The sequence below is a fragment of the Canis lupus genome, chromosome 38, assembly GCF_003254725.2.
Source record: "Canis lupus dingo isolate Sandy chromosome 38, ASM325472v2, whole genome shotgun sequence".
Taxonomy (NCBI): Eukaryota; Metazoa; Chordata; class Mammalia; order Carnivora; family Canidae; genus Canis; species Canis lupus.
In genome coordinates this window covers 12,216,807-12,243,660 of record NC_064280.1, presented here as the reverse complement: position 1 = coordinate 12,243,660, position 26,854 = coordinate 12,216,807, and the positions used below count along the sequence as shown (strand labels likewise).

The window sequence follows — 26,854 nt, the reverse complement described above, 5'->3', positions numbered from 1 at the left end:
GAGAAGCCCCAAGAAGATTACAGGATAAGGTGTCCTGCTACTTTAACATTATGCATGCCTGGCCCCCTCCAGGTCCCTCCCACTGCCTGAAGCACCTGCTGAAAGCTTGGGGAGCTCAGTTCCAGACGGGCCACCAAGCAGACTGCGCTCTGAGTTTTCAGGTAACCAAGTGTTTGCCGTGCAGAATAGTCTCCTTGGGCACCCACGTCTTCCTCGCAGCGTTCCTGCTGCTGTGGCCTATTTGCTGAGAGTAACCCAGGGTTGGGGCGGGGGGTACCGCAGCGTTGCCAGGCAACGGGGGACAGCGGTCCTGTGAAGAGCCATTTGTCACACTGAAGGGACTGGTTGAGATGCAATAAAGAAATGGTAATTCAGCTTATTTATCAATACAATTACTGACACCTTATTAGGGGTCCATATTTAACCTCCAAATACGTAGTCATATGAGGAAACACGAACACAGACGTTTGCTAAATACTAAGGCATAGGACAGACAGATGGTGTCGGGTTTCTAATCAGCTTTACCGTGAGCTTAAAGTTGCTGCACATGCTGGGATGGGGGCGGGGGGGGGGGGGAGGCCCAAAGTGCTTTGCCAGCTTTATTTCGGACATCTGCAAGTTAGCTGTGCGCTACAACCTAAGGTGCATGTGTACAGAAAAGTCCATGCAATTCTTTCCCTTGCTAAGTCGATCGTGCTAATTCCCCGGGGCTGGGTGGGTGGCTAGCAACCTGCAATACCGCCTGGCGAAATAGGGTCGCACGAAATATCAGTGCATCTGTGTCGACCTCGGCGTGGGTGCCCGTGGGTATAGCCACGTAGCGCAGGTGCGTGGGTGTATGACTATGTAAGTGGTTGCTCTGCTTCTCAAGTGCCCCACAGGACAGTGAGCAAAAAAAAGAGTATTTTTCCTCCCGACGGGGTGCCTCAAAATGCTGTTTGCTTTGAGAAGCTCAACAAGGTGTGTTGTCCAGGGCTCAGGGTCCTCGGGCTTGGGGTGAAGTTACGTTGCAAAGGGGGAGGCAGGTTGTCCTTGACCCTTTTTTTTGTGTTTGCTCCCCAGCCCCCAGCGGCCCCCCATGTGTGCACCCTCGCCAAGGCCGCCTGCGGTGTGGCCCGGGCGTGAGGACGGCTGCGCGCCTTGCGGGCCATGGAGCATCCCCGGGGCACCTGAGGCACCTGCTGCGGGGCGCGGCGGGCGGGCGCGGGGGGAGCGTGCGCGGCTGTGACCATGCGGCGCCCGGCTCGGGCCCTGGGCGCCCGCCCCCTGACCCGCGTCCCCGAAGCTCTGCTCTTCGCGTCTTTCGCTGCCATCTCCCTGGCCGCCCCTCAGGGTCTCTTCCCCAGGCTGGAGAACGTGGGCGCTTTCAAGAGCCTGACCCTTGTGCCCCCCCAAGCGACCTGTGGGCGAAGCACGTTTTGTCACCCCTCTGCCGCCGCCGAGGGCCTCGGGCTCTGCACCCAGCGCCTCTGCATCCAGGATTGCCCCCACAGATCCTCCCCTCCCGTCTACACCGCCCTGCTCCCCGCGGGCCTGCGCAGCTGCATCACCCTGGACAAGCACGACCTGTGTCCCGCCTGCCAGAGCAACGCCACCAGTTTCATCTTTGGAAATCAGCAGGATTGCTTTTCCTCTCCTCCTTCTCCAAGGCTGGAGGCATCCTTTACCTTAGCCGTGTGGCTGAAACCCGAGCAAGAAGGTGTAATGTAAGTAGGAGAGTGAGTGTAAGCTTTCCTGGGGTCCTGCACAATCCCTAGTAGTGAAGATCATTGCCACTTGACCCCTAACCAGCAGTGGAGGCTAACTCTGGAATTCAGGAACATCAACGCCTATGGTAGTCTTCCCATTTGGGTTTACAATCCAAACCTTCCCCCCCCCACCCCCCCACCCCGCCCTGAATTTAGAATTTTTTCCCCCTCCTTTTCATAGGCGAGTGAGCCCTCAGAAAAGAATTTGTTAAAATAGCTTCATTGCAGGCAGGCATGTTTCCACGTCTCATTTATTTTCCAGCCGGTGGGTGAAAACTTTGGTCTTAGCCCTCAGAGGCTCAGCCAGGCTCACTGTGGGTTTTAAGGTGGAAGGGGCAAGTAGTACAAATAATTGGTATTTTCTAAGTTCTGATCTAGGTTTTTATAACCAGCCCGCTCCTGCCAGAGTATGAAAATTTAACCAGGCATAGCAGCTCTCCAAGGGCTTAGGGTTGTGTTTTATTCATCCTTATTTTCCCAGGAAGAGATGTTCGACTCATGGAAGATGCCCAATAATAGGAGTTGAATAAATGAATAATCCCCTAACACTGAAAAGATACAGCTTTTGGCCTTTTACCTTGTGGTGCCTTCTGTTAGGGAATATATAGGTAAGCGTAAGCGATTCCCCAAAGCTTCCATGCCATTGATACCAGTAGAAATGCCTTTGGTGAGTTTGGACTGGGGCTTCCTTAACATTGTTTTATGTTAGTTTATGTGATTACCTGTTTTTCATTCTGTAATAGTTTCTAAAACTGACCTCTAACGTGTTTTCCCTAAGTGTTTAGAGCCAATCTGGAGATTTGAATAAGTAAGGAAGTTTTGAGGCATTTTTTGCTTATCTTTTGTCTTCCTGTAGGGCTTTTGGCTCTTCCCCTTGTGACAGTTTCTTTGTTTGAGAGTGTTGGCCAAATAGCTAAAAACTTGTGAAACAAACCAGAAAAGTCTTATAATCTCATAAGCAAATATGACTTAAATGTCTTTGGTGTTTAGTTTTCATTTGCCAAGTGAAAGTTGGCATTTTTCTTCATTTGGAGTGAAAATGATCACAAACCATTATCTCTATTTCTGTATCTCCCCCAAAAGCAAACCTTGTTTTTTTACTGTTTGAAATGTCAGTAAATCCAACCTCCTCAGTTTATGTAAAGAGTACCCAAAGAGTCTTAAAAAATTGTCTGCTGACAAATATGGCTAGGGAAAATTATTTTTTCCCAAGTTTTCCCCACGGGATATGTCTCTACCAAATTCTTCTTCTATTGGTATCATTTTGTATAAATAAGACAGAGGGGTATTGATAGAGGCAGTGGCACATGGTTTACGGTCTGGAGACTTCCATGCATCAAGGTCGTTTCCATTCTCAAAACTAAAATAACTATGGGAATTGGGGGAATTTCGGGGTGTTTGCAGTAGATAAGTAAAACAAACAAAGCATGGATTATCCAATTATTGTTTATCCAGGAGCAGAATAAATCCAGTTCCTAAATATTTTGCTACCTGCCTTCCTCTCACATTCATTATCTACCAAAGCGAGTATGTTTACAAGCAAACAAAATAGCAAGGAAGATAATCAATAACATATTAAGAAATGCATTTTCAGTAAGCTTGGGAAAATAAGCCTGCATTTGGCAAATACATTCTTGAGTAATGGTCAAATTTTAACTTGTTGATTTAAACTCAAGAAAAAGGAGTAGAGACAAACTCTTCTTAGGTTGTTTGAAACCTGGAGACCTGGAGGCAGGGGGTTAAGAGAACTCTTTCATCCCAGTGATTTACAAAAATCCACCCACCCACTGAAGGGTTAAAAACATCACAGTAGAATTTCTATAAAGCTGTGTTTCTACTTTATGTGAAAACTTTATGTCAACTAAACCTATTTGCCGATGTTAAAAATACCTTCGTTTTCATATGTTATCAATTTTATTTTGCCAAAAAAATTGTATAGAATATAGAAAAATAGTGACAGTGAAATACTATTAAGTGTTCTCCAATCTTACTTTCACCTCTCAACTCCAGGTAAGAATACATGCCAGTGAGAAGGAATCATTTGTGGAAAGTGTGACCTTTAAGGAAAGTTTTAAAACATCTTTAGCAATATTTCCGGGTTGAGCCATTCTTACCCTTGTTTCTTTGACATTTCCTCTTTAAAAAAAAAATAATTATTTTTTCATGAGAGACACAGCGAGAGGTGGAGACATAGGCAGAGGGAGAAGCAGGCTCCCCGCAGGGAGCCTGAGGCAGGACTTGATCCCAGGACTCTGGGATCATGACCTGAACCAAAGGCAGATGCTCAACCATTGAACCACCCAGGTGCCCTGACACTTCCTCTTTTTTTTTTTTTTTAATTTTTATTTATGATAGTCACAGAGAGAGAGAGAGAGAGAGAGAGAGAGAGGGGCAGAGACACAGGCAGAGGGAGAAGCAGGCTCCATGCCCCGGGAGCCCAACGTGGGATTCGATCCCGGGTCTCCAGGATCGCGCCCTGGGCCAAAGGCAGGCGCCAAACCGCTGCGCCACTCAGGGATCCCCCACTTCCTCTTTTTGATTTGGTCTTTGACTCATCAGATTTTCAGGGTCCACTCTGTACCTGGCTCTGCTCCTGTTCTCAGAAAACTCATGAGCTAATGGGAAGACAGATGGTGCCTTTAGTAAGGCAGCATAGTGTGTTAAAATAATACCAAGGAGGCCCCCCCTTCCCTGCACCAGAGAAGAGTTCTAAGATCAGGCTTAGTCCTGGAGATGCCTGAGCTGAGTAGGAGGCAACTGGGTGAAGAAAGGGACCCAAATTCTTCCAGGACATGATGAAATTCTCCTGCCTCGGAGGGGACACCTTGTTGAGTTCTTGTCTGTGGGATGCAGGTTGATGAGCATCTTTAAGAGCTAGTTATTTGGGGAGATGTTAAGGGCCAATGTCAGTGATATTTGTCTTCAAATAGCAGACCTTTGGGAATAAGCCACCCAGGAGGCTACTAGCAAGTGTTCATCATATTCTTTCTTCTGCTAAGAAGTTGAATTGTTAACACGAAATGTGATAGAGAGGAATGTGGCTTAAGTTCGTATCTGTTTCTGCTCAGTGGGTACAGAGTGACCCGAAATATACAATCCTATAATTACCACAAGCTAGTTTATATGAAATATGAATTAACACAGAAAATAAGCATTTACAAAAACACTTTTTGTCCCTTTAAAGGGATGGGGAAAGTGTGTGACTATGATGAGGATAGAAGTGATTTTTCAAATAATTTGATAATTGGCCTGACATAAGACCTAGATAATTTCTGGACATTCTTCTATTCTATCAAAATATTATTTCATAATATTTTATGGTCTTTAGAAGACTGTATGACCTTTCATCCAAGATCATTAATGTCATCCCAGTGCCTCAGTTGGGCTGTGTGGCCATGGAGAGCTCTTACAGACATTGGCTTTGCATTCTGGCCTGTTGAGGAGGAAGTAAGTCGAGATTGCAGTTGTCCATTCTCCATTTCATCATGGGAATTCAATAGAGCGATTCTGACTTCAGGGCTAGCACTTTAGAGTCTTCTATGGATGCTAAATTCTCTTTACATAAAAAAAAAAAAAAAAAAAAAAGATTTGCGCGGGTGACTCAATCCTCAAGCAGGATGTAGTGACTTGTCTTCCTATAAAAGAAATAGCAGAAGACTAATGAACCAATAGGCTAAATGTTGGTTTTGCCGGATGATTCAACCACTTTCGTTTCCATCATGAATCTCTAATAAAGGGTGTTGAGGTTTTGGGGAATATATTGTAAATAAGAATTCTATTTTTTAATTGAAATAAAAGGGCTTCTTAATTGGAGTAACACTTGCTCTGGATATAATGGCATTCAGGCACTTCTGCAGCGGGCACCCCTCTGAGTGGGGTTCAGGGTTATTTTCACACCACTGTAACTGCACAATGCCTTAGCATGTCTTTTGGTTGGATGCTGACCTTTTCTCTCTCTTGGTTGCTTCCTAAGGTGTGTTATAGAAAAGACGGCGGATGGGCAGATTGTGTTCAAACTTACAATATCCGAGAAAGAGACCATATTTTATTATCGCACAGTAAATGGTTTGCAGCCTCCAATAAAAGTAATGACACTGGGGAGAATTCTTGTGAAGAAATGGATTCATCTTAGTGTGCAGGTGAGTAAAATAAAAAATATTTAACATTTGGTTAAACACAAGGATCCGTCTTCCTTTCTTTCCTTTAAATGGCGTCTTCCCACAAGCTCAGAAGCAGTCCTTGTAGATTTCATTTATGTGTAAATGACAACTAAAGAAAAATAACATTTAAATGACCTAATGATGTATCTCTTGATATGCTAGCGTTTCCCCCCCACCTCAGAATTGCTGGGAGAACTCCCACTGAAGCTTGGGACAATGCTCTTTGGGGTAATAACATCCTCAGGAAAGTTTTGTTTTATTTGGTTAGTATATTTTGTTAAAAACTGTGGCAGGGCTCTTTCAGTGACTGGGGCTGATTATACTAGTTATGGCAGCCTCAACCCCCCCCTCCCCCGCCTGGTTTTTACAGCTGTCTTTTGCAGATTGCATCTGATGATGTGAATAAAATTTGGCTGTTGCATTAAAATGCTGACCTTAGAACTAATGAACTTTACACTTCAGACACTCAGAAAGTGTTATATGATTACTTTAGTTGTCAGCCACAGTTTGTTTTAGCCTCAGAAGCTGTTAACGGCTGAGATAACTGTGAGAAATCTGGTATTTTGCAGTTCCTGGGAATGGAGACAGCGTTTAGCCTTTCTCCAATTCAGGGTACCCAGGGCAGCCAAAAGCCACCCTTGCCTTTCATACCAGAGGTCCAATGTACGACAGTCCCCATCCCACGTGCTCATAGGAGTAGCTGGAGTGCTTCATGCAAACCCCATTCACACTAGAGGACAATTGCACCCCTATTCTTGTTCTGGGAATAATCTTTGATTTCTCACATTGGTTCTGCAACCTGAAGCAGTTTGGAAGTAGACCTCCTTTGAGGGCTTTGAGAATTGTTAATTGGGCTTTAAAGCTTATTTCAGCACAGATATCGTTCTTGAGGATTTAGAGACACTTTGTACAGGTCTGTGTTTTGCCTGGTTGTAACTGAAATACTGCTATGTCTTTGCATAGTCCATTAAAAGCCTTAGGAAAAAAATTTAAATATAAATACAGAGAGGTAGCAATGATGGATTTCTATAGGAAGGTATTGACAGAGGAATATCCAGTCAGTGTGTTTTGCTTTATCTACTCAGCTTCTACTTAGGATATGAGTTTATCAAATGCAGTTGGCAGTGAGCTGCATCTCCATAGCACTAGGTTTGAAAGGACCCACAAAAGGGTTAAGTCATGTCTGGTTTTAAGGCCCTGTGTATAGCACACGATGGGTTCAATCCGGTTGTACTTACCTCTCATTTTCCACTGGTTACAGATAGGGGCCTAATTTGTTCTGTATCTTGAAATTGTTCATTCCACTCACTGGCCAGTGGAACAGAGTTAGGTTATCATGTTAAAAATATGGAGCTAGAAACTGTTGAAGAAAGGGAATCTGCAGAAGATGTCACATAGATAATGTTTGTTGCATATTTTTGTATCAACAATGATAAAAAAATGTTTTTTACTTGTCGTTATTTTGCCTTATCTGTGAAACCGTGCCATGTTTTGGCAGGCGGTAGTACATTAAAAGCTTTACAAAAGAAAGTTTAAAATCCAAATGTGAAAAGGTAACTATGACTGAATTACTCTCGTGGGAGTAAAATGCTCTTAGAGTGCCTATTGAAATCAGCATTATCATTTCAATACATGTCAAATATGAGTCATTTCCTAGTTTAGGCAAAAATTTCTTTATAAATCTTTAAATCTTCCCCTTCTTTCAAGAAAAGGTTAAAGTACTTATGATTTAATGAGACTGCTTTATTTCATATCTGTTGGGCTATCAAAAGAAAACTTGTCCTTTCCAATTTGTGTACTACTCTTTAAAATTTATTTTTACATAAAATTTTTTCCCATTCTACATTTTGAGTTAAAACTACAGAACAATTATAAAACATTGGAAAACCGTTGAGATCGGTCATTTGTTCACCTCGCATTTCTTGTTGCATTTGGAGACACCAGCATTATGAGAATCTGGATACATTGAAGGAAAATTAGTGATCACTTATTCTAAATTGGAGATCTGCATAGGGTTCCTTTAGATTGGACACCAGTCTGAATACATTGGAGATACTATGAAATTTATAATAAATTCATGTTATAGATGTTTAAAAAGGAATGTGCTAAAGGTTGCTATAAAGTCATGGAAAGGACAAGGGATTGGATGTAGGGATAATTTATTCAGGTAATGATACTCTGCGGTCTTAACAAAACCATTTGACTTAGTTTCCTTACTAATGTAATAGGAGGTTTGGACTAGGTGACAAAAGGAGGCTTCCTTGAATTCCCTCTCAATTCCCATAAAAACATAAGTGGAGTGTGGGGCGAGGCACAGTTGAAGTTTAGAAATCTCCTCTGAGTTTTGTAGGGTTGTCTAGATGGTAAGTGACAGAGCCAGCTCCGTGAGCTGATCATCAGGCTTGGGCTTTTTTTTTTTTTTTTCAAGATTTTTATTTATTTATTCATGAGAGTCATGGAGAGAGAGGCAGAGACACAGGCAGACAGAGAAGCAGGCTTCCATGCAGGGAGCCCGATGTGAGACTCCATCCTGGAATTCTGGGATCATGCCCCGAGCCTAAGGCAGACACTCAATCTCTGAGCCACCCAGACATCCCTGGGCTTGTGCTTTTTTTCTGCTTGCCCATGCTCTCTGATATTCATCCAGGAACACTTTTTGGTAGATTTTCTGGCCAAGATATGGACAGTTGCTGTTTGTAACTCACTATATAACTGCAAAGAATATATGTTGATATAAAATGCAATATACTGTTGCATTATTATATCGTACATCCAAATTCTGTTTGACTTGGGGATTAGAGACTTCCATCATGCTGGACATAGGATAGGGCACATAATTGATAATCTGGTTTAGTCTCATTTCAAATTGCAAGTCTAATTAATGTGTATGCATATTTTTACTCATCCTCCAATATGGCCACAAATCAATGAGTTTGTATGGGGTGTGCATGCATGTACATGTGTGTTGTATGCGTAAAGATAAAACATACCTTTACTCATAAAATTGGCTCAGAAACCAGAATATAAGTTACAAAGGGCTAGTGACTTAAAATTAATTAACAGATCTAACCTCATACCTTACCTCAGTTCACTCAGTATCAGCTTTCCATCAGTAAAATCAGAATTTTAATTTCCCCAAATTCAGAAAAAAGAGATGAGTTTTAAATAATTAAATCTCTGAGCAAAAATGATGCCAGGAAGAGCCAGACATACTGAACATTGGCGGTCTAGTTTCTTAAACAAAAGATGCCTGATATTATAGTAATGGATCTAACAGCTTTTATTCAAGAACTAGCATTTTTGAAGCTTCAACCTGTTGGAAAATGATTAGTTTTTAAATTAATATTCATTCAGGGACTTGAATCTGACACGATTGCCAATTTAAATTTCACTTTGGGGTTTAATATATTGGCTATTTCAAATTATATCAAGCTGAAATTCGTTATGTCATATTTTTTGTACTAAAACTGGAAAAAATCAATTCAGACTTTTTATTACCAAATGGGGAACACTGATAACATTAGCAGATTTTTTAAAGCTTGGTTTTCATATTGAATCACCACGTGCTTATAGTTATCGTAAGACATCTCTTCTGATTTTCCTTCTTAAAAAAGGTTTTGAAATACATAAAAGAATTTTACTTCAGGAGTTTGTTATGGGATGGGAGGTAGAACAACTTGGAAACATAGTCACATTTAGTTGCCTATCATTTAAAAGTCAAGCTCATATGAGTGAAACCACTCATATGGGGAATATAAGAAATAGGGAAAGGGATTATAAGGGAAAGAAGGGAAAATGAGTGGTAAAAATTAGAGAGGGAGACAAACCGTGAGAGACTCCTAAATCTGAGAAACAAAGAGTTTCAGAAGGGGAGGGAGGATGGGGTGGCTGGGTGACAGACACTGAGGAGGGCACCTGACAGGATGAGCACTGGGTGTTATACTATATGTTGGCAAATTGAACTTCAATAAAGAAAATAAAGGAAAAAATAAATAAAAGTTAAAGCTCAGACTTTCTTATGGAAAGACTATTTTCCCTTAAGCAGTTCTACATGGTGTATAGGACAAAGAGCACAAGTGAATCATTAGTAGAGTAACCTTGGAGTAATTATGCTGAAATACAGTAAAACAATTTATAATTTGATACTGACATAGTAATGCTACCATGGGAGTAAGACATGGGTTAGCAGTGGGGCTGTGTGCATTTTCTATGCTCTTTTGAAGGCCTCTTGAGACACTGACTGTTGAAGAGCCAGAGATGGTTCTAGCCATGGTGAGGTGAAAAAGAGCAGTTCTATTCTAATACAACGAAGGAAAGAATGTACGATAGATCGAGTTCTAGGAATCAATAGATGAAGAATAGGGGTTTCATAATCACAGTTTGTTCATGAAATATGTTCTTTTGATTTATGTATTCAATCTGAAAAAGGAAAACTATTGATAGTTCTGAAGAAAAAGAAAATGCAATTTAACCAATACCTGCTGGAATAGATAAACCAAGTCTCTCAATTAATCTCTGGAATATATGCCCATGTGCGCACTCTATAAAGGTACTCCATGTCTCTATTGATTGAGGGAACATAGAATGTCCATGCGACCTGATGGAAGCTTTCTCATTCAGTTCAGTTAGCTCTGTGTGCTGGGATCCTCATGGGAACACTACCCCAACTCTCACTCCAAGAGAATCTCAATCCATATTGTTTAATACTTTCTGTTGCTTTTAACTCTAACTACTGGTATGTATGGGTGCAGGTGTCAAACATTGTTAGTTATATCTAGCCACTGAACATCACCCAAGTTAGTTGACTAGTTTTAGTTATAAAAAACTGATTAAATATCAATAAAATTTACTGAATCACATTTCAGAATTAATTAAAAATGCTGATAATAGTAGCTGCCATTACTGAGCACTGGTTATGTATACCATATAAAACATGGCATAGGCTTAAATTTCAAATGCAAATAATAGTTCTGTGTCATCGGCTTATATTATCTCTATTTCAGAGATGAGAAAAATGACCCCTAGGTAGGTTAAGTTAGATTTACAGCGTAGATTTATGGTCACCAGTTTTTCTGACCATTAGCTAAAATTAAAAAAAAAAAAAAAGGAATTGCAGTGAACCTAGATCACTATAATGATCCAAGGAATAAAGTTATTTGAATCCCTTTACCCAAAACACCAAGAACTGAAGATGTATCTGTAAAATAAATATAAATTATTTTTCTGTATCTCAGTACATATTTGTAATGTAAATATTTGTAATGTTTCACATATTGGCATAATTTGTACAGATAACTAAAATCAATATATTTTACAACTACATCCCTCACTGAGACAAATGGCTTACATGTACAACAGAGTATAATTTTATATAAAATTCTGCTCAGTATGTTCCTGGTTTGTGTCAGTCAGGAACAACTATAGTGGGTTAAAGGAGGAGTATCCCACTTAACCCATCCTGATCACCTGATCCATGCATATAGAACCAAGACACATTTTGATGCAATAGTAATGAGGAGGATTCTCCCCAGTTGATGATGGAGAGAGGTAAAACCATCCAGGTAAAAATTATTCTGTGTTTTCGCACATGACTTTCAAATACAACATTTAGACAGAAGGCAAGGCTTTAATTTTTGACATTTTACTTCAATTGTGCAACCCTCAGGAAAATCATGTAACTCCTTGAAACGTTAGATACCTATTGCAAATTTAGAACAAAGATGAACCCAGCCCATTTGGTTTACACCATAAATGTGAACACGTGTAAAGACAATGATGTCTGATAAACCACTTTATCATCTGCTATGATAGCTTACAGTCTGTTAGGAGAAAAAGACAATCAAATAATCATACCGATGAAAGAAAAATTATAACTGTGATATGTGCTATGGGATCATACGAAGGACAATTTGATCAAATCACTGAAGCCAAGGAAGGCTTACTTGAAGAAATTATATTAGACATGTGTATTAGTTTTCTAGGTCTGCCCTAAAAAAACACGTCACCAACTGGGTAGTTTAAAACAACAGAAATGTATTCTCACACAATTCTTGAGGCTAGAAATTGAAATCAAGGTGTCCTCAAGGCCATTCTCTCTCTCTCTCTCTGAAACCCATAGAGTAGTATCCTTCCTTGCTTCTGGCTTCTGGTGTTTGCCAGCAATCCTTAGCTTTTAGATGCCTCACACAACTTCTCTGCCTTCTCTATCATGTGGCCATCTTTTCCCCTCCTGTGTCATTGTCTCCTGTAAAGACACCAGTTACATTGGATTAGGACCCACCCTGATTCAGTATGACTTCCTTTCAACTGATTGCATCCCGGAAGACCCTATTTCCAAATAAGGTCTTCTATATGAGTGCTGGGGTTTAAGACTTCAGTTCATCTTTGTGGGGGACATAATTGTGTGGATAACAAAATGTATCCAATAGAATGCATAGGATCCAACTAGGCAAAGAGAATGGAGAAGAACATTCTATACGTTCATAGCAAATAATGCAAACATCCTTTTATAAAAGAGAGTATGTTGCATGTGGGAAGCTAAAAGGCCAGTATAGGTAGAAGGCAGCAAAGTGGAACAGAATGTAAAATAAACCAGAGGGCTTGGGAGAGGCTGTATTTTAAAGAACATAGTCGACCATGTTAAAATGTTTTCAGAGGGGACGCCTGGGTGGTTCAGTGGATAAACGCCTGCCTTTGGCTCAGAGTGTGATCCTGGAGTCCTGGGATCGAGTCCCATATCAGGCTCCTTGTGTGGGGCCTGCTTCTCCCTTTACCTATGTCTCTGCCTCTCTCTCTCTCTCTGTGTGTGTCTCGCATGAATAAATAAATAAAATAAAATAAATAAAATGTTTTCAGTGGACTCTATTGAAATGTTTCCTGTAGGGAATAGGTGATGGGGGAGGCAGGGAAGGAAGGGAAGTAGGTAAGACATAAGCAGATGATCTTTTCATAAAAACTCCTTTGGTTGCAGAGAAGAGTTTGCATGAGGACAAGATTAAAGGTTTGTTAGGTTGTGCTCATGTTCCCCAGTGAGATATAAGTTTACCTGTAAAGATGATAGTAGATATATTATAGAGAAGTGGTCAGTTTTGAGAGCTGTTTGGGAGTCTAAAACAAAGGACTTGCTGATGGAAGAACTTGTAAGTTAAGGGAAGGGAGTTGTGATAAATCCCAGATTTCTGGCTTCAGCAATCGCATGGCTAAGTTTCATTTACTTAAATAGAAACACTAGAAGAGAATCAGATTTTTGATACTTGGCACATATGAACTAGAATTCTGCTCAGAGCAATAACTCCCAACTATAGAAATCACTAGCATCATAAAAATTTTAAAAAATATTCTGATGCCCACACTTCATTATGTCTTCATTGGTCTGGGGTGAGGGCCAAGCATTGTTTCTACTCTCCTTCATTCCTCAATGGATTAAAACGTGTAACAAAATAAAATAATCTGAATTCAAGACAGGAAATGATCATCTCCAATTCAGGTATGTTAGGAAAGATGAATAAAGGTAGGATGTGAATTAACTCTTGAAGCTAGATAGGATTTAAGTAGGTGGAGAAGAAGAGGGAGGAAAAATTCAATAGGTTAAAAAACAGGGGCACAATGCCCAGGAGATGAAAATAGCAAAAAGGATTCAGTAAGAGTGAGGGTCTGAGTTTCTTAGAAGAAATACATCATGTCTTAAATGAAAAAGGCTGAACAAAACAATAGCTTAGAGGTTTACATAGAGCTATAGAGTTTGTTTTTCTCCTCCTGACAAATAACCCCTTTTTTCCCACCTGTTCTTAATCCAATCTATTTGGTAATGGGTATAAGCCATTAGTATATAAATAATGTGCACGCACACACATACAGGTTAGCTAATATGTGCAAAGAATTATCACACATCACATTATAATGTTTACTTTTACAAATCTGAATGTTATCAGTCTAATATTTCACAGCAAAAATTTAAGTTCAGTAAAGCCTTTCCTATGGAAACACTTCCAATCAAGTTCTAAAGCAAGCCGTGAATAAATAGATGTTTAAACTTAGAAAATAGTGTTTGAAGAAGTTAGTAAATTTTCTTGCTTGAAAATGATTGATTTTCAGCCAATAGCGCCAATAACTATAAATATATAGCCAAAGCTATAAAAGACAAAAAAGAAAATATATACTAATATTATAGAACACATTTATTACATATACTACTAAAATTGAAAAATGCTATAAAAAGAAGAGTATTTTCCAATGTCTACTTATTTGTTTTCAACAATCTCTAGTCCTGAAAAGGCCACTATGGTGATTCTGTAAAATTTGTAATGGTCAAAATTTGATGGTAGTGCTTTTTAAAACCTATATTATTTAATGGAATTGTCATTTATATTATATCACTTTCATCTAAAAGCCAAATATAATAAGACAGATAATTTGTGCTTTTTTTTGAGGATAGGCATTCTTGTGCCTACAGGGCTAACTGACGCCTTCAGTTATACATGAACAATTACCACTAAAGTCAGAAAGAACAGTGTACGTATAACCTAGGGCAGAATTTGGCCTATGGTATGTATCACTTGGTAATGGAATGGAGAATATGACTTTATTTAAACATGGACTTTAATAGTTTTATTTTCCCATACTGTTTCCCTTGATATTTCTCTCTCTCAAATATAGCATTCAAGTGTTCCAAGCAGCTGCATTGCTCTGGATACATAATAAAGATACTAGTTTAGATAACTAGAAGCCAAAAACAGAATTGTTAAAAATTAAAACAAATTAAGAGAACTTTTCCAAGAATCGAAAGGCTTTCATAGGCTCTTTAATCTTCTAATTAACTACAGCAGTGCAAAAATACTGATATTTGTAAATTATTTATATAGTTGTATACATATGTATATTATAAGCACTTATGTCAGAAAAAGCAATCTCATTCAGCTTTCTAAAGATTACATGAAATAACCCCCCCCCCCCAAAAAAAAAGAATCACATATTCTAGAGGTAGAAAAATAATTGGATCGGTTTTGTTTATGCTTAGTGTTCACGCTTCTCAGTCTGGGGAGAGTGGAAAGAATGAAAAAATGGGAGGAAGCTGCAGAAGGCATTTGTGTTGTGGGGGGGGGAGGAAGGATGGGGATAGAGAGAGCCCAGGGGCCTGGGGAGGAGACTCAAGCCTATGTCAGTTTCACGGTGGCAGAGGTTGACCAAAAAAAATTTAGATAATAGACATATTAGGTATGTAACTTGAAGTTGTTTGTTTTCTGGGCTACAAATCCCTTGTATTATCCCAATTGGTCCAAATCTGTCACATGTAACCACTTTGGGGTGTTGGCGCTAAGGAATTTATAGAAAGGAGTTGGCTTCCTTTCTCATGGCCAGGTGGATATACGTGCTTCTCACTTGTCCCTGCCACCACCATTCTAAAAATACGGAGCATTGTCTCATATAACCTGGTTGCTGATGGGTGGGGTTGAAGTTTAGCTTCCCTTTCAGGACCTTCCCAGTGAATGGGAGCCACCTACTGGCACCACACTGTTGCTCTCGAGTGGTGATGTATTCTGAAATGCCCACTGAGCCCCCACTGCCACCAGGGAGGGGAAAGCACCTTACTGACTCACACCACTTTGTGGCTGTGGGGTAGGAGTGGAAACTGAGCTTCCTGTTGGTCCCTGTTGACACCAAAGGGTGGAGAAGTGGATGTTAAGTGATCCCCTCTCATAACACCTCATTGATGCCTGGTGTGAATGGAGGCTCAGCTTCGCACAGGGTCCAATTCACAAGGAGGAGAAGAGGGCAGTGAAATACTGCCTGACCCTACCTCATACCACATGCTTCCGTCTCATTCATACCGTTGGGGATGGAGGCTCAGCTCCCCATCAGTCTCTGCTCACTTGATGGAGGTGGGGTGGAAACCAGAGTGTAGACCAGTCCCGATGTACCTTCATTCTCTTTGCTGTGAAATGGGTTGGAGGTTCAGCTCTCAGCCAGACTCACTCCCCTGACACCAATGATTGGGGAAAATAAAGCACTGAACAGCTCTGGCTCATATTTCCTTGTTCAGTCTTCTTGATGCCGGGCAGGTATGAAGATCCAGCTCCTGATGGGCCCTGACGAGGGTGGGAGGAAGTACAGTGCTGACTTGTCCTGCCTTGTACCACCTCCTGTGTCCTGTGGCTGTCAGATTGGGGGTGGAGGGAGAGGCTCAGTGTCTTGCTGGGCTGGTAAAGAGTTGGGGTACAGCCTCGTTTAGCCAGATGGGAGACGACAGAGCAGCTCTCTGCTCACCCTGACAATACTACTTTGGAGGGGGAGTCCAAGTGCTGTCTCCTTTCGTTGAGCAGGGGCTAGAAAATAAGCTCTTTACTCAGTTCCATTAACACTACCCTGACAGTTAGATTGGAGAATTCCCTGTTTCCACCAAGTGGAGAGCCAAAGATCAGCTCCTTGTTTGGTTTGTCAACACTGCCATGCAGGGGAATTGGAAGATTGCCTGCATTTGCCAGGAGGACTGGAAAATTCTCACTGTGTGGGGGAATCAGAGTAGAGCAGCTTATACTGGGTGGGAAGGTGGGACAAAATTTAGCCTCCTGATGGGCTCTGCTGGAACCATGAGGAGGGAGAAGGGGAGGGAGGAGGAGGGCAACTCCACTGGTGTTTGGCTACAGTAGGGCTGAAATTGCCAGAAAGGGTTCTCTTTTTCATTCCAACATTTTCTAGGCCCTTTATCTAGGAAAAGTAGACTTTTTTTTTTAACTTATTTTATCTGTGCCTGGTGATGGTTCTAGGATAGATGCTTCTGGAATGTTCCACCGAGGATATATGGGTAGTAAAAAACAAACAAACAAAAACCTAGGGGATTTGCTGTCATGTTATTCCTCCAATCCTGAGGTCCCTAAGTTTCGCCTCCTCCTTTCCACCTTGAAGAGTTGTCCTATACTTGTTTATTGTGTTATGCCCACAGTTTTTTTTTTAAATTATAGAGAGAGCACCTGGGAGAAATAGAGTAACTGTTTCTGTCAGAACCGGAAGTCCCAGTGTTTTCAGTAGGACCTTGCCCACCATTTTTTAAATGCCTGTGGTTATAAACCTCATTATGTTTAGAACACATTGGCGAAAACGATGAGAAGGAAGAATGTTTTGTAAAATGAATTGCATATAAGAAGGAAAAAGAGAGAAGATATGCTGGTCAGATACTGCAGAGTCCATTCTAACAAAGCTAGACACGGTCTTGTTTACCAACAAAAATCTGGCATAAATTGTAGCAGTGTTCAGATGTGCTGGCTTGTGGTTAAGGGATGATGAGAAACCTGTGCATGAACATTGCAGGTTCTTGTAAAAATTTTCAGCAACTATTTGGTCAAAATTGCAGTTAAAAGATAAGGTTGAAAAGGTTTCTGAACCAAATATGGGGCCGGATATATGTAAAATAACCACTTAGGCCAGCAAGGTGCGTCCTTTATTGCCTGTGATTATTGCAACTCCAGCTGCTGGCAGAGAGCCATCCCTTTCATGTGGGCAAGTAGAAGATTAATTCTCAATTAGAAATATAGGCTTGATGCAAGGACAACATTTAACTTGGCATCAACGCATCAACATTTCAGCTAATTTATCTGACCGTGAACACGTCAGGGGAAAGAGAAATTGCTAATGTTTCATATGAAACAGGAGATGGAGCTAGGGGGAAGTAATACAGTTTGCACCTTTTTCTACTTTACTTCAATTAATTTTGGCAGGTATGTCTTTTTGAAGCAAGTTTAGATGTGGAAATGCTACTTACAAACCCTCAAGACTTGTCTCTTTCTGTGTTAGAATTACCATCACCTTGGTGTATATTTGATTTGTGAATGGGGGAAAGTAGTCATTAAGATGCAAAATGATTATCATTATTTGAAGATCTCATGACTAGGAGTTTCTTGTGTTAATATAAGTAGTTTGATGTTCATTTGTACCATGTGTAACTGGTTCATGTAGTGATTAAAATAATAAGCAATGCTTGATCATGGTTAAAATAAATACCAAGGATAAACTCTTCTATTAATTAGTGAGAGCTTATCCAAATTAGCATCTATAATTATGAGCTGTTGTTAATTTTTGTTGCAACCTATTAGATATAGTGTCCTAAATCACTGACACTTGTATAAATGAGCATTAATGATAGGTGACTTATTTTATAAATGCACAGTGGATGCTTCCGTAGAAAATGTATACAACGAAATATGCATTTTGGGTAATATTTCAAGTGGAATCATAGAAACTTCATGTGGAATTTGGAATTTAGCATAAACAAAAAGATTAGGTTGGCTTGTTGTGCCTAATACTGTGTCCCTAGGTAGGAAGCAGAACTGTGTCCCTAGGTAGGAAGCTTTTGATTCAAGGTTTGCTTGTGCTCTGACTCATTTTTGTATGGCTTTCTGTTTCCCTGAGTCACATCACAGGTCTTTCTATTACAAACTTTTGGCATATTTCTTAAACTGACTCAATCTTATGTGCTTGTATAACAAGTGCCAGAGAAAGTAGTTATTGCTTCTTGATACTGATATATTTACTAGTATATTTGTATATAGCTGTGAAGTGGTTGGGAACAGAATAAGTGAATGCCTAGAAATTATCCCAAGTTTGGATTTTGTCTGTATTCACATTTTTACTATACCTGTCACATTCTTGAATAGATTAATTGCTTTGGGGAAGGATTTCTCAATCTCAGCACCATTGACATTTTGGACAGGATAGTCTTCTTTCATAGGGGGTTCTGTGCATTGTAGGGTGTTCAGCAGCAGCCCTGGCATCGATGTACTAGAAGCATGTAGTCAGTGTATAATAGGGTTTTGCAACCTCCAAATATATCTTTATGTTACTCTATTATAGTCACTGCCTTCTCCCATGCCATCAACCTCTGATCTGTTTTCTGAGTAAATATCTAGGAGCAGAATCACTGGCTTGTATGGTATGTGTATGCTTAGATTTATCAGAAATTGCCAAACTGTCCTCCAGCGTTTTTGTATCACGCATTCCCACCAGCAAAATGTAAGATTACGGTTGCTTTGCAGCCTTACCAGCACTTACATGATATGAGGAAAGAAGGAAGGAAGGAAGAAAGGAACAGAAGAAGGAAGGAAGGGAGGAAGGAAAGAATTAGTATGAATCCCAGTTTTATTTCAGGTTTTTATTCATGATCTGCAAGAGATCTCTTTCTTTTCCTTTCCTTTTTATTCATCTATCTTTTCCCTCCAGCCCTTTATCTTAGCCATTTTCCTGATAGATATTTTTTGGTATCTTACTGTTGTTTTGATTTGCACTTCCCTGATTATTGGTAACATCGAAGATCTCTGGCATTTATTTGTCCTCCATGCATCTTTGTGGTGAAATGTTTGTTCAAACCTTCCCACTTAAAAATACTCTGTTCTTTGGAATCCCTGGGTGGCTCAGTGGTTTAGCGCCTGCCTTTGGCCCAGGGCGTGATCCTGGAGTCCCGAGATCGAGTCCCACATTGGGCTCCCGGCAGGGAGCCTGCTTCTCCCTCTGCCTGTGTCTCTGAGTTTCTCATGAGTAAATAAATAAAATCTTTAAAAAAATAAAAAAATTCTGTTTTTTGTTTTCTTATTATGGAGCTTCAGTGGCCTTTTATGTATTCTGCATACAAACGCTTTGTTATTTGTTTTGCAAATACTCTTCCAGTCTGTAGCTTGTCTTCTCATTTTTTCAACAGTATCTTTTACAGATTAGAAATTTTTAATTAGGGATCCCTGGGTGGCGCAGCGGTTTGGTGCCTGTCTTTGGCCTAGGGCGCGATCCTGGAGACCTGGGATCGAATCCCACATCGGGCTCCCGGTGCATGGAGCCTGCTTCTCCCTCTGCCTGTGTCTCTGCCTCCCTCTCTCTCTCTCTGTAACTATCATAAATAAATAAAAATTAAAAAAAAATAAAACATTTAAAAAAAAAAGAAATTTTTAATTATCCAGGTTTTGATTTCCTTGAACAATCTGTTTGCTTTGGTTCATTTTTCCAAACACTTGGGTAGTTGCTTTTTAGATTTTATTCAGAGTTTTTAGTTGTAATTGGCAGGGCGAGATAGGTTGAAGTGGGCTTACTCCATCTTGGTCAGAATCAAAAGACCTGTATTATCCTTTTAAATTTTTCAATGTTTTTATAAACATTAATCTATTAATAATATTTCTGCCTGCCATTTTCCGTATAAGAAAAAGAAATAATCAAAATTGATGTTTTCTGACCAAAAAATAATTAAGAAGCCATGTGAGAAATAACCAGAGGTTCCTAGGTTCTAAAACACCTAGAAAGGGGTGCCTGAGTGGTTCAGTCACTAAAGTGTCTGCTTTCAGCTCAAGTCATAATTTCAGGGTCCTGGGATGGAGCTCCCTGCTAAGTGGGGAGCCTGCTTCTCCCTCTCTCTCTGCTAATCCCTCTGCTTGTGCTGTCTCACTCTTTCTGCCAAATAAATAAATACAATCTTAAAAAAAAAAAACTGGAAGAAATAAACGTTTAGATGTTAAATCCTATTTAGCCTATCTCGTCAGCCCCTAGAATGCAAGTTTGGCTTATGAATCTTATTGAATTCTTATGACCTTTATTTTGTATATTCATTTTAGTATTTTCATAAATTGATTAAATTTTCAATGTAAATGTTTGCTGGTAGATACTATTTTTAAAATATGAAAATAAGGTTTCGAGGGAGTTTATTCTTTACTATATACAGAAGGGTCTTTTGTGACACAGTATTCTTTGGTGACACAATGGTAGCTTACTAGAGCAAGTCCACAGTTATGTTTTATGAGAGATCATGTGTTGAAGTCAGGATTGACAAATGCGTCTTTTGTTACTATATGTAATAAGTTGCAAAGAATCTCTGTGGTCTCCTGCCTGGTAAACAGTCAAATCCTCTTGCTTAAAGTATTTTACCTTCATGAGAAAAAAAGACCCTAAGTATCTATTATGTACACAGCGCCTTTAAAGAGGTCTTGAGGTTACTGAAGATAGTGAATTCATGCCCTCTATCCTCAAGAGGGAGAATAGAAACAAATCATTGTGAGGCTAGGTTGAATTTTTGGAAGATCATTTTTGAATAAAATAAGATTTAAAAAGTCATAAAAGTTATAGAACTCACATTTTTAGAATACTTAGAAAGTAAATAAGAAAAAAGACAAATTCAACCAATGCCCCCAATAATTTTGCTATAATACTATTTTTTCCATCCTTTCCTTTTTTAAAAGTGAACATTGCATCACAGTTTATTTTCATGTAACTTCATAGTTCAAGGCATGTCCTGAGGGAAGTAATTAGAGATTCCCCAAGAGAAGAAGCAGGTTGCTAAAGAAAAGAGCTAGCATGAGAGTTCAGGAAGCTGCTACATTCTGGAGATATATATATAATGTAGAAAGTTATACACTTGTCCTTATATCCTTTAAAGACTTGTCCTTAGTGCAATTTCTCTTAGACTATAAGCTCTTTGAGGGACAGAACAGTAATTATATAACTTTTAAAATTTAAAAATAAATCAATCCACCTGAATTATATCCATTGGGTTCTTGCTGAGTCAAAGGTTTTAAGTGTATAGTTCATATGGTTTTATGAACTAGCCGATGAAGAAGGTACAGATAAGGCAACTGAGGCATGGAATGATTGAGAATATTTAACAGTGCTGAGTATAGTGTCACAAGCAGTTTGAAGCTCAACACATTTTTCTTGGTTGACAATATGCACAGACAAAAAAAGAATAGATAGAAAGTTTGTTCAATATAGGATGCAGACCTGAAACAAAAGCAGATGGGCACCGCGGAATCTGCTTGAGAGGTCACAGTGCCCAGGGGGAAACAACTCTAAGCAAGCCAGTTAACCTCCCTCACCTTAGTTCTCTTGTTGGTATAATGCAGTGCTTATGCAAACTCAATACATGTCAAAAAAGATCTGCAAGGCATTGTCTAAAATTGACCCTCTGGATTTCTTCATGCATGCTTGGTTATTATTTATTAAGATGTATTGGAGGCAAGTCTCAAATGGTAGAAAAGATAAAAGGCAGATCTGCAAAGTGAAGAGGTGGAGTTAAGCACAATGCAACAGAAACTCTTATCCTAATCCAGGAGGACTTCACCTGTCAATCAAATCTATATTCATTATTTTTTTAAAAGGTTAATAATGGCTTGTTAACTGAGCAAGCTGGCAGCTGTTAGAGCAATGAGATGAGATCTTGGGGGCTTCTATGACCAGTTGATGACTGACTGACCAGTTTCAAAAGATGCTGTGAAGGATCATAAAGTTTAGTTCCATGTGTATTTTGATGATAGTTGCATCTATATTTAAAGCTTTCTGTCACTGGAAGCACTCTTGGTGTTGTCAGACTGTCTATTGGACTGGATGAGCTGCAACTTCTTGCAATTGAATGTCAATAAGACCAAAGCAATTTTGGTTGATTCATAGCACCAGCTTAAGCATATTCACTTGCTCAGATTACATTTGACAGATAGTTACCTTCAGCTGAACTCTGTGGTTAGAAGCCTGGGCGTACTCTTGACAGTGAGCTTAGAGTTGATGCCTAATGTTTATTTCATATCCTGTTTTTCCCTTCCCTAATACTGCATGTGTAAATCTATATTTAAATATATTCACAGCTGATGTTCTCGTCCGTCCACTTGTTATCTCTGGACAGAATGCTGTAATGATTCCATTTCATTATTTTAATAAGAATAACTTACAGTCATCCAGTTTTAATTTTATTAAATCAGATGAGTAATGATAAGTTGTAAAGGGTCTCCTTGATGAGTGATTGCAACATGCTAGCTGGAAAATTCTCACATAATGGGAGATATTTTACAACTTGAAAAAACTTAAAATCTTGGAAGTTGGGTGTATGATTATGGATACCAAGAGAACATCTCCACGTTTATTTGCCATATCATTATTCCTTCATTTTCTGTTACTTAGGCCTGTGAGTTCTCTTCAAAGCTTAGGTACAGAAGTATCCATTTTGGGAACATTTAGCTCTTTAAAAGCCACATATAATTTGAGGAGCATATCTACAATATTTCCATTAAACTATAAAATACCTATGATCCCATATACTATAAGATAAAAAGATTCCTGCCTTTTCTTAATGTTTAGGGTGGTAAAATAATTAAGACCTGGGGGGTTTTGTTTGGGAAAAGGTCGAGTTATGGTGTGAATTCATTCTTCATTGTGTTATTCCATTCTCAACTTTTCAGCTAAATTCATTAAGATTCTGATTGGGAAATTTAAGGGACACATAGATCTAATAATCTGAGCCTAAGTCTCCTGTTCTATACAAATAACACTGCAAAGCTCTGGAATCCCTTTATTTAACTAGGTGAATGGCAGCTGTGTTTGCATCAGCCTCAACCTAGCTTGGAAACAGTGATTGCAAAGCAAACATGTTTTACTCATGCATTTCCATCTTTTCTAGAATCTGCGATTTTAACACATCAAACAATTCAAATTATGTAGTTATACGTTTCACACAGGAGAAAAACTCATGCTGAAGTAGGTAAAATATTTTTCAAAATTATTTCCTCCACATTTCCTGCTATACTTTCTCTTTCTTACTCTTTTTTAAACTTGACAGTCAATTTTTTATTTTTCTCTTTTACTGACAGCTAGTAAATGTACTGACAGTTGAGAAGCAAGATGTAAATGTAAGTCACTATTATTTTGTCCACCCGATACCTGAGCATTAGTGGAAATGCTTGGCTATATTTTAAAATAAAAACTAAATCATTCCCAATGGTTCTGGAGGGAGAATGTATAGAAAAACTATTCTCTGGTAACTAAAAATGTGTTTGAGGCAAGACTGTAGTGCATTTAGAAATATCATACTTTCCTCATTAGGGATGTGACTAGTATTTGTATGGAAGAAAATAGGCCAATTATTTAAGGTGTGCATTTACTTTCTATTCCATTAGCTATAAATCTTGTCAGCATGTAATCTTGTCTTTTAGAAGTTAATGGAGAGTGTATAGTGGAGAAAAGAGAGCAGCTTAAAAAGTTTCTATCAGATTAACAAGTTACTCCTGCTTATGTACAAGATTCAAGTTTAAAAATTGTTTTTATTATAATTAGAAATATTCTGGTTCATAAATTTATTCCTTGAGGAAATGCTATGTAAATAGTTGGATGTGCAGAATTATACTCTATTGGTAGAAGCATGTTGGGTTAACTTGGATGAAGATTTTTATCATAGAAACACTACTTGCTTATTTCCTTCAAAAAAGTCATTTGTTTTTCCTCTATATTGTAGATAACAGATGAAATTCAAAACAGAAGGAGATGAGTAAATGATAATATTCATTTATTTACAACTTAGATGGTATTCACAAAGATTTGATTGATTGATTGATTGATTGATTGATTTGGTCCCAATATTATGTATGTGGGAATTGGTAGACTGGGAAGATTTGGGATTTAAAGATTCTCTATGAAAGCACTCAATTACAAACTGGTCAGTTTCATCCCAGAACTTTTCTCTCTTTTCACTTATACTAGATGCTCAAAAAAAGGGACCCTCAGTTCCTGTTAATTGTTTTATTTGGCTACTTTTCACATTCTTATCCTTGTCCTGCAATTTAGATAGCTTTGTGAAAATTTGTCATATGAAATTAAAATTGATTTGCCTTTAAATATAGTAGTTTCAATATCCCTTTGATTGTTTGAAGAATATCTGTTGGGAGGCAGGGAAGGACTTGCATAATAAGTTACAAAAGGCAGGAATTTCCTCACAGAAAAAGCAGCAGGAGTTTCCTTGGCAGGAGCTTCAGCAAGTGGTGTCAGCAGCTTAGAAGTTGCCATTGGACTGTCGAGCGTTATGCAGATAAATTGTAGCTCTGGCTTGTCCTCCAATGTCATTCTTTGATTTCTCTCTCTGTTAACATGGCATTTGCATTTGGGTCTGACTGAGAACAAGGACCTGTGCAAATGCCTCATGACATGTGTAGAAAGCTGCTTTTATGTTAAAAGTGGTATGTTTTCTTGTTCACTATGTTCACAATAAAAACTCCTCTCCCGAGTCTTAATTCCTTTGTGTGTTTGCAATTTCCATTTTAAGTCAAAATATTAATATATAAGGAATGGAAAGGAATTCTTGAAAAACTACAAAAACAAAATTAGTTGGTCACTGGCAGCAACAACGGGAAAGCAACATAACCCAAACACACAAAATTAGTGAATTTTCAGGGAAAGATAAGATCCTTAAGGAGGGGATCCTTTACATTGGCCTTAGAAGTGAGCCCCAGAGAAGGGAAAACATTAAAACAATCCCATTTGTAGAAAAGGTATTATTCCTTGCCATAAGGTTGTTTCATTGACTTCTCTATTTGGAGACACCCTTTGGACATCCTTGCTGTACATGAGAGCTAGATTTTTTTTTTTTTTTTGCAAGATAATGGTCATACTTAAACTCACTGAGTTACATTTCTAGACATTAGTTGTTTTTCATTTTAAATAGCTAGGGGACTGGATCATGACAGAATGTTGTCAGTCTTGGGCAAAGACTTTTTCCCCCTTTCCAATAATGCTATTCAAGGCGAAGCTAGTTGCTCTGTGACATGCTTGATTCTCAAGAGATTCAGACAAAAGAGAAGGTTAGAGGGTCAGGAGAACCTGATGCTATTCAACGAGATATTTGAGTTGAATTCCCATACCAGAATTTTGCCTCATACCTAATTCAGACAGTGTAATAATGGGGGAAGGGAAGAAAGAGGGCAGGAGGGTTAAAATGTCCTTTCAGGTTAAATGTTAAAATAAGGTCCTTTATTTCTGTCTCTGGTGGCACAGAGCATTAAAGACCCTGTGACACATTTTGGAAGTGTTGCTTTAAAATAGATTTTAACGTTTGAGGATCTGTAAAGGGTATTATTGAGTACTTAATAGATTCTGTGTTTGCCTACTGAAGTCACTACATAGCCAATATCTACCTCATTAATTTGTGAAGCATTTTGGCCTACCTGGAGACTATGTACTATACTAAAGCAACTTTTATACCTCAAATCTTCTTGTCTAATAATTATAAAATGTTCAGCATCTGGAGAAAATGATCTAAATCCCACCATTTTGGTCTTGGGTAGTTTAATTGGCGTAGAATATCCCTTGTGGAAAAATTTGATCTATATTGAAGATGTTTCCCATCATGTCAGCCATATAATACTAAGTTGTGAAATGAGAAATGGAAAGTAAAATGTGAAAAAGGGATTGCAAAGTTTGTTTTGACTGACAAAATGGCAATGCCATTACTCCATAGTCTATTCCTTTTTAGCTTAGGAAAACCAAATTTAGGTATTGTGAGATTAGCCTTTAACCATTTTCCTCATAACCAACTTCTTTATCAAGTTGATATTAGTTTTACAAGTGTTCTGATATTTGTATTTTTGAATATTTGTCTTTTCTAAATTGTATCCTATTATATTCATAGACAAAAAATGTGTACCATCTGGATCCTCTATGCCTTGTAACATTCTCTCCTTTGTACAAAGTAACTCAGTGTTTATAATGTATCCGCTAACCATAGACCTTTAGGTCAAGGAAGCTACCATCTTTATTGTTGTTTCCTTCAGGGCTTGCCATCATGTCTCAGTGTGGTCAATTCTCAATAAATATTTTTTGAATGGATGTCATCATCCAGTGTTAGAATAAAGAGATTTGGAAAACAGGACAATAATACAGATAAGTGGTATTAACTAGTTGAATATGTAGCAAGAGAAAACTAAAGGAAAGACAAAATTAATTGAAACTTTGAGAGGATTTCATTAAGATGAAGAACCATTAAGATGAAAAACAGTCAAGTTTTGAATAATGTTCTTTACAGCATAGCTTGCAAGTAAGATCTAGAAGAAAGGAAAGAGCCTTCATGAACTTTTCCTTTGTGCATTGCAATCCATTTATGACTCTTCCCTTCCCACTTCCCTCTCCAGTATTTTCCATTATTTCTGTCTCCCAAACAACCTCTATATTGAA

The 26,854-nt window shown here is 38.9% G+C and overlaps 1 protein-coding gene across 1 annotated transcript in view; it reads left to right on the top strand.

Moving 5' to 3' along the window:
• Positions 1-1,230: 1,230 nt before the first annotated feature.
• USH2A (usherin) overlaps positions 1,231-26,854 on the top strand; it is a 686,658-nt gene continuing 661,034 nt past the window's right edge. The window contains 2 exon segments of the mRNA XM_025420646.3: positions 1,231-1,706; positions 5,722-5,887. Of these exon segments, the coding sequence (XP_025276431.3) occupies positions 1,231-1,706; positions 5,722-5,887 (642 nt within the window).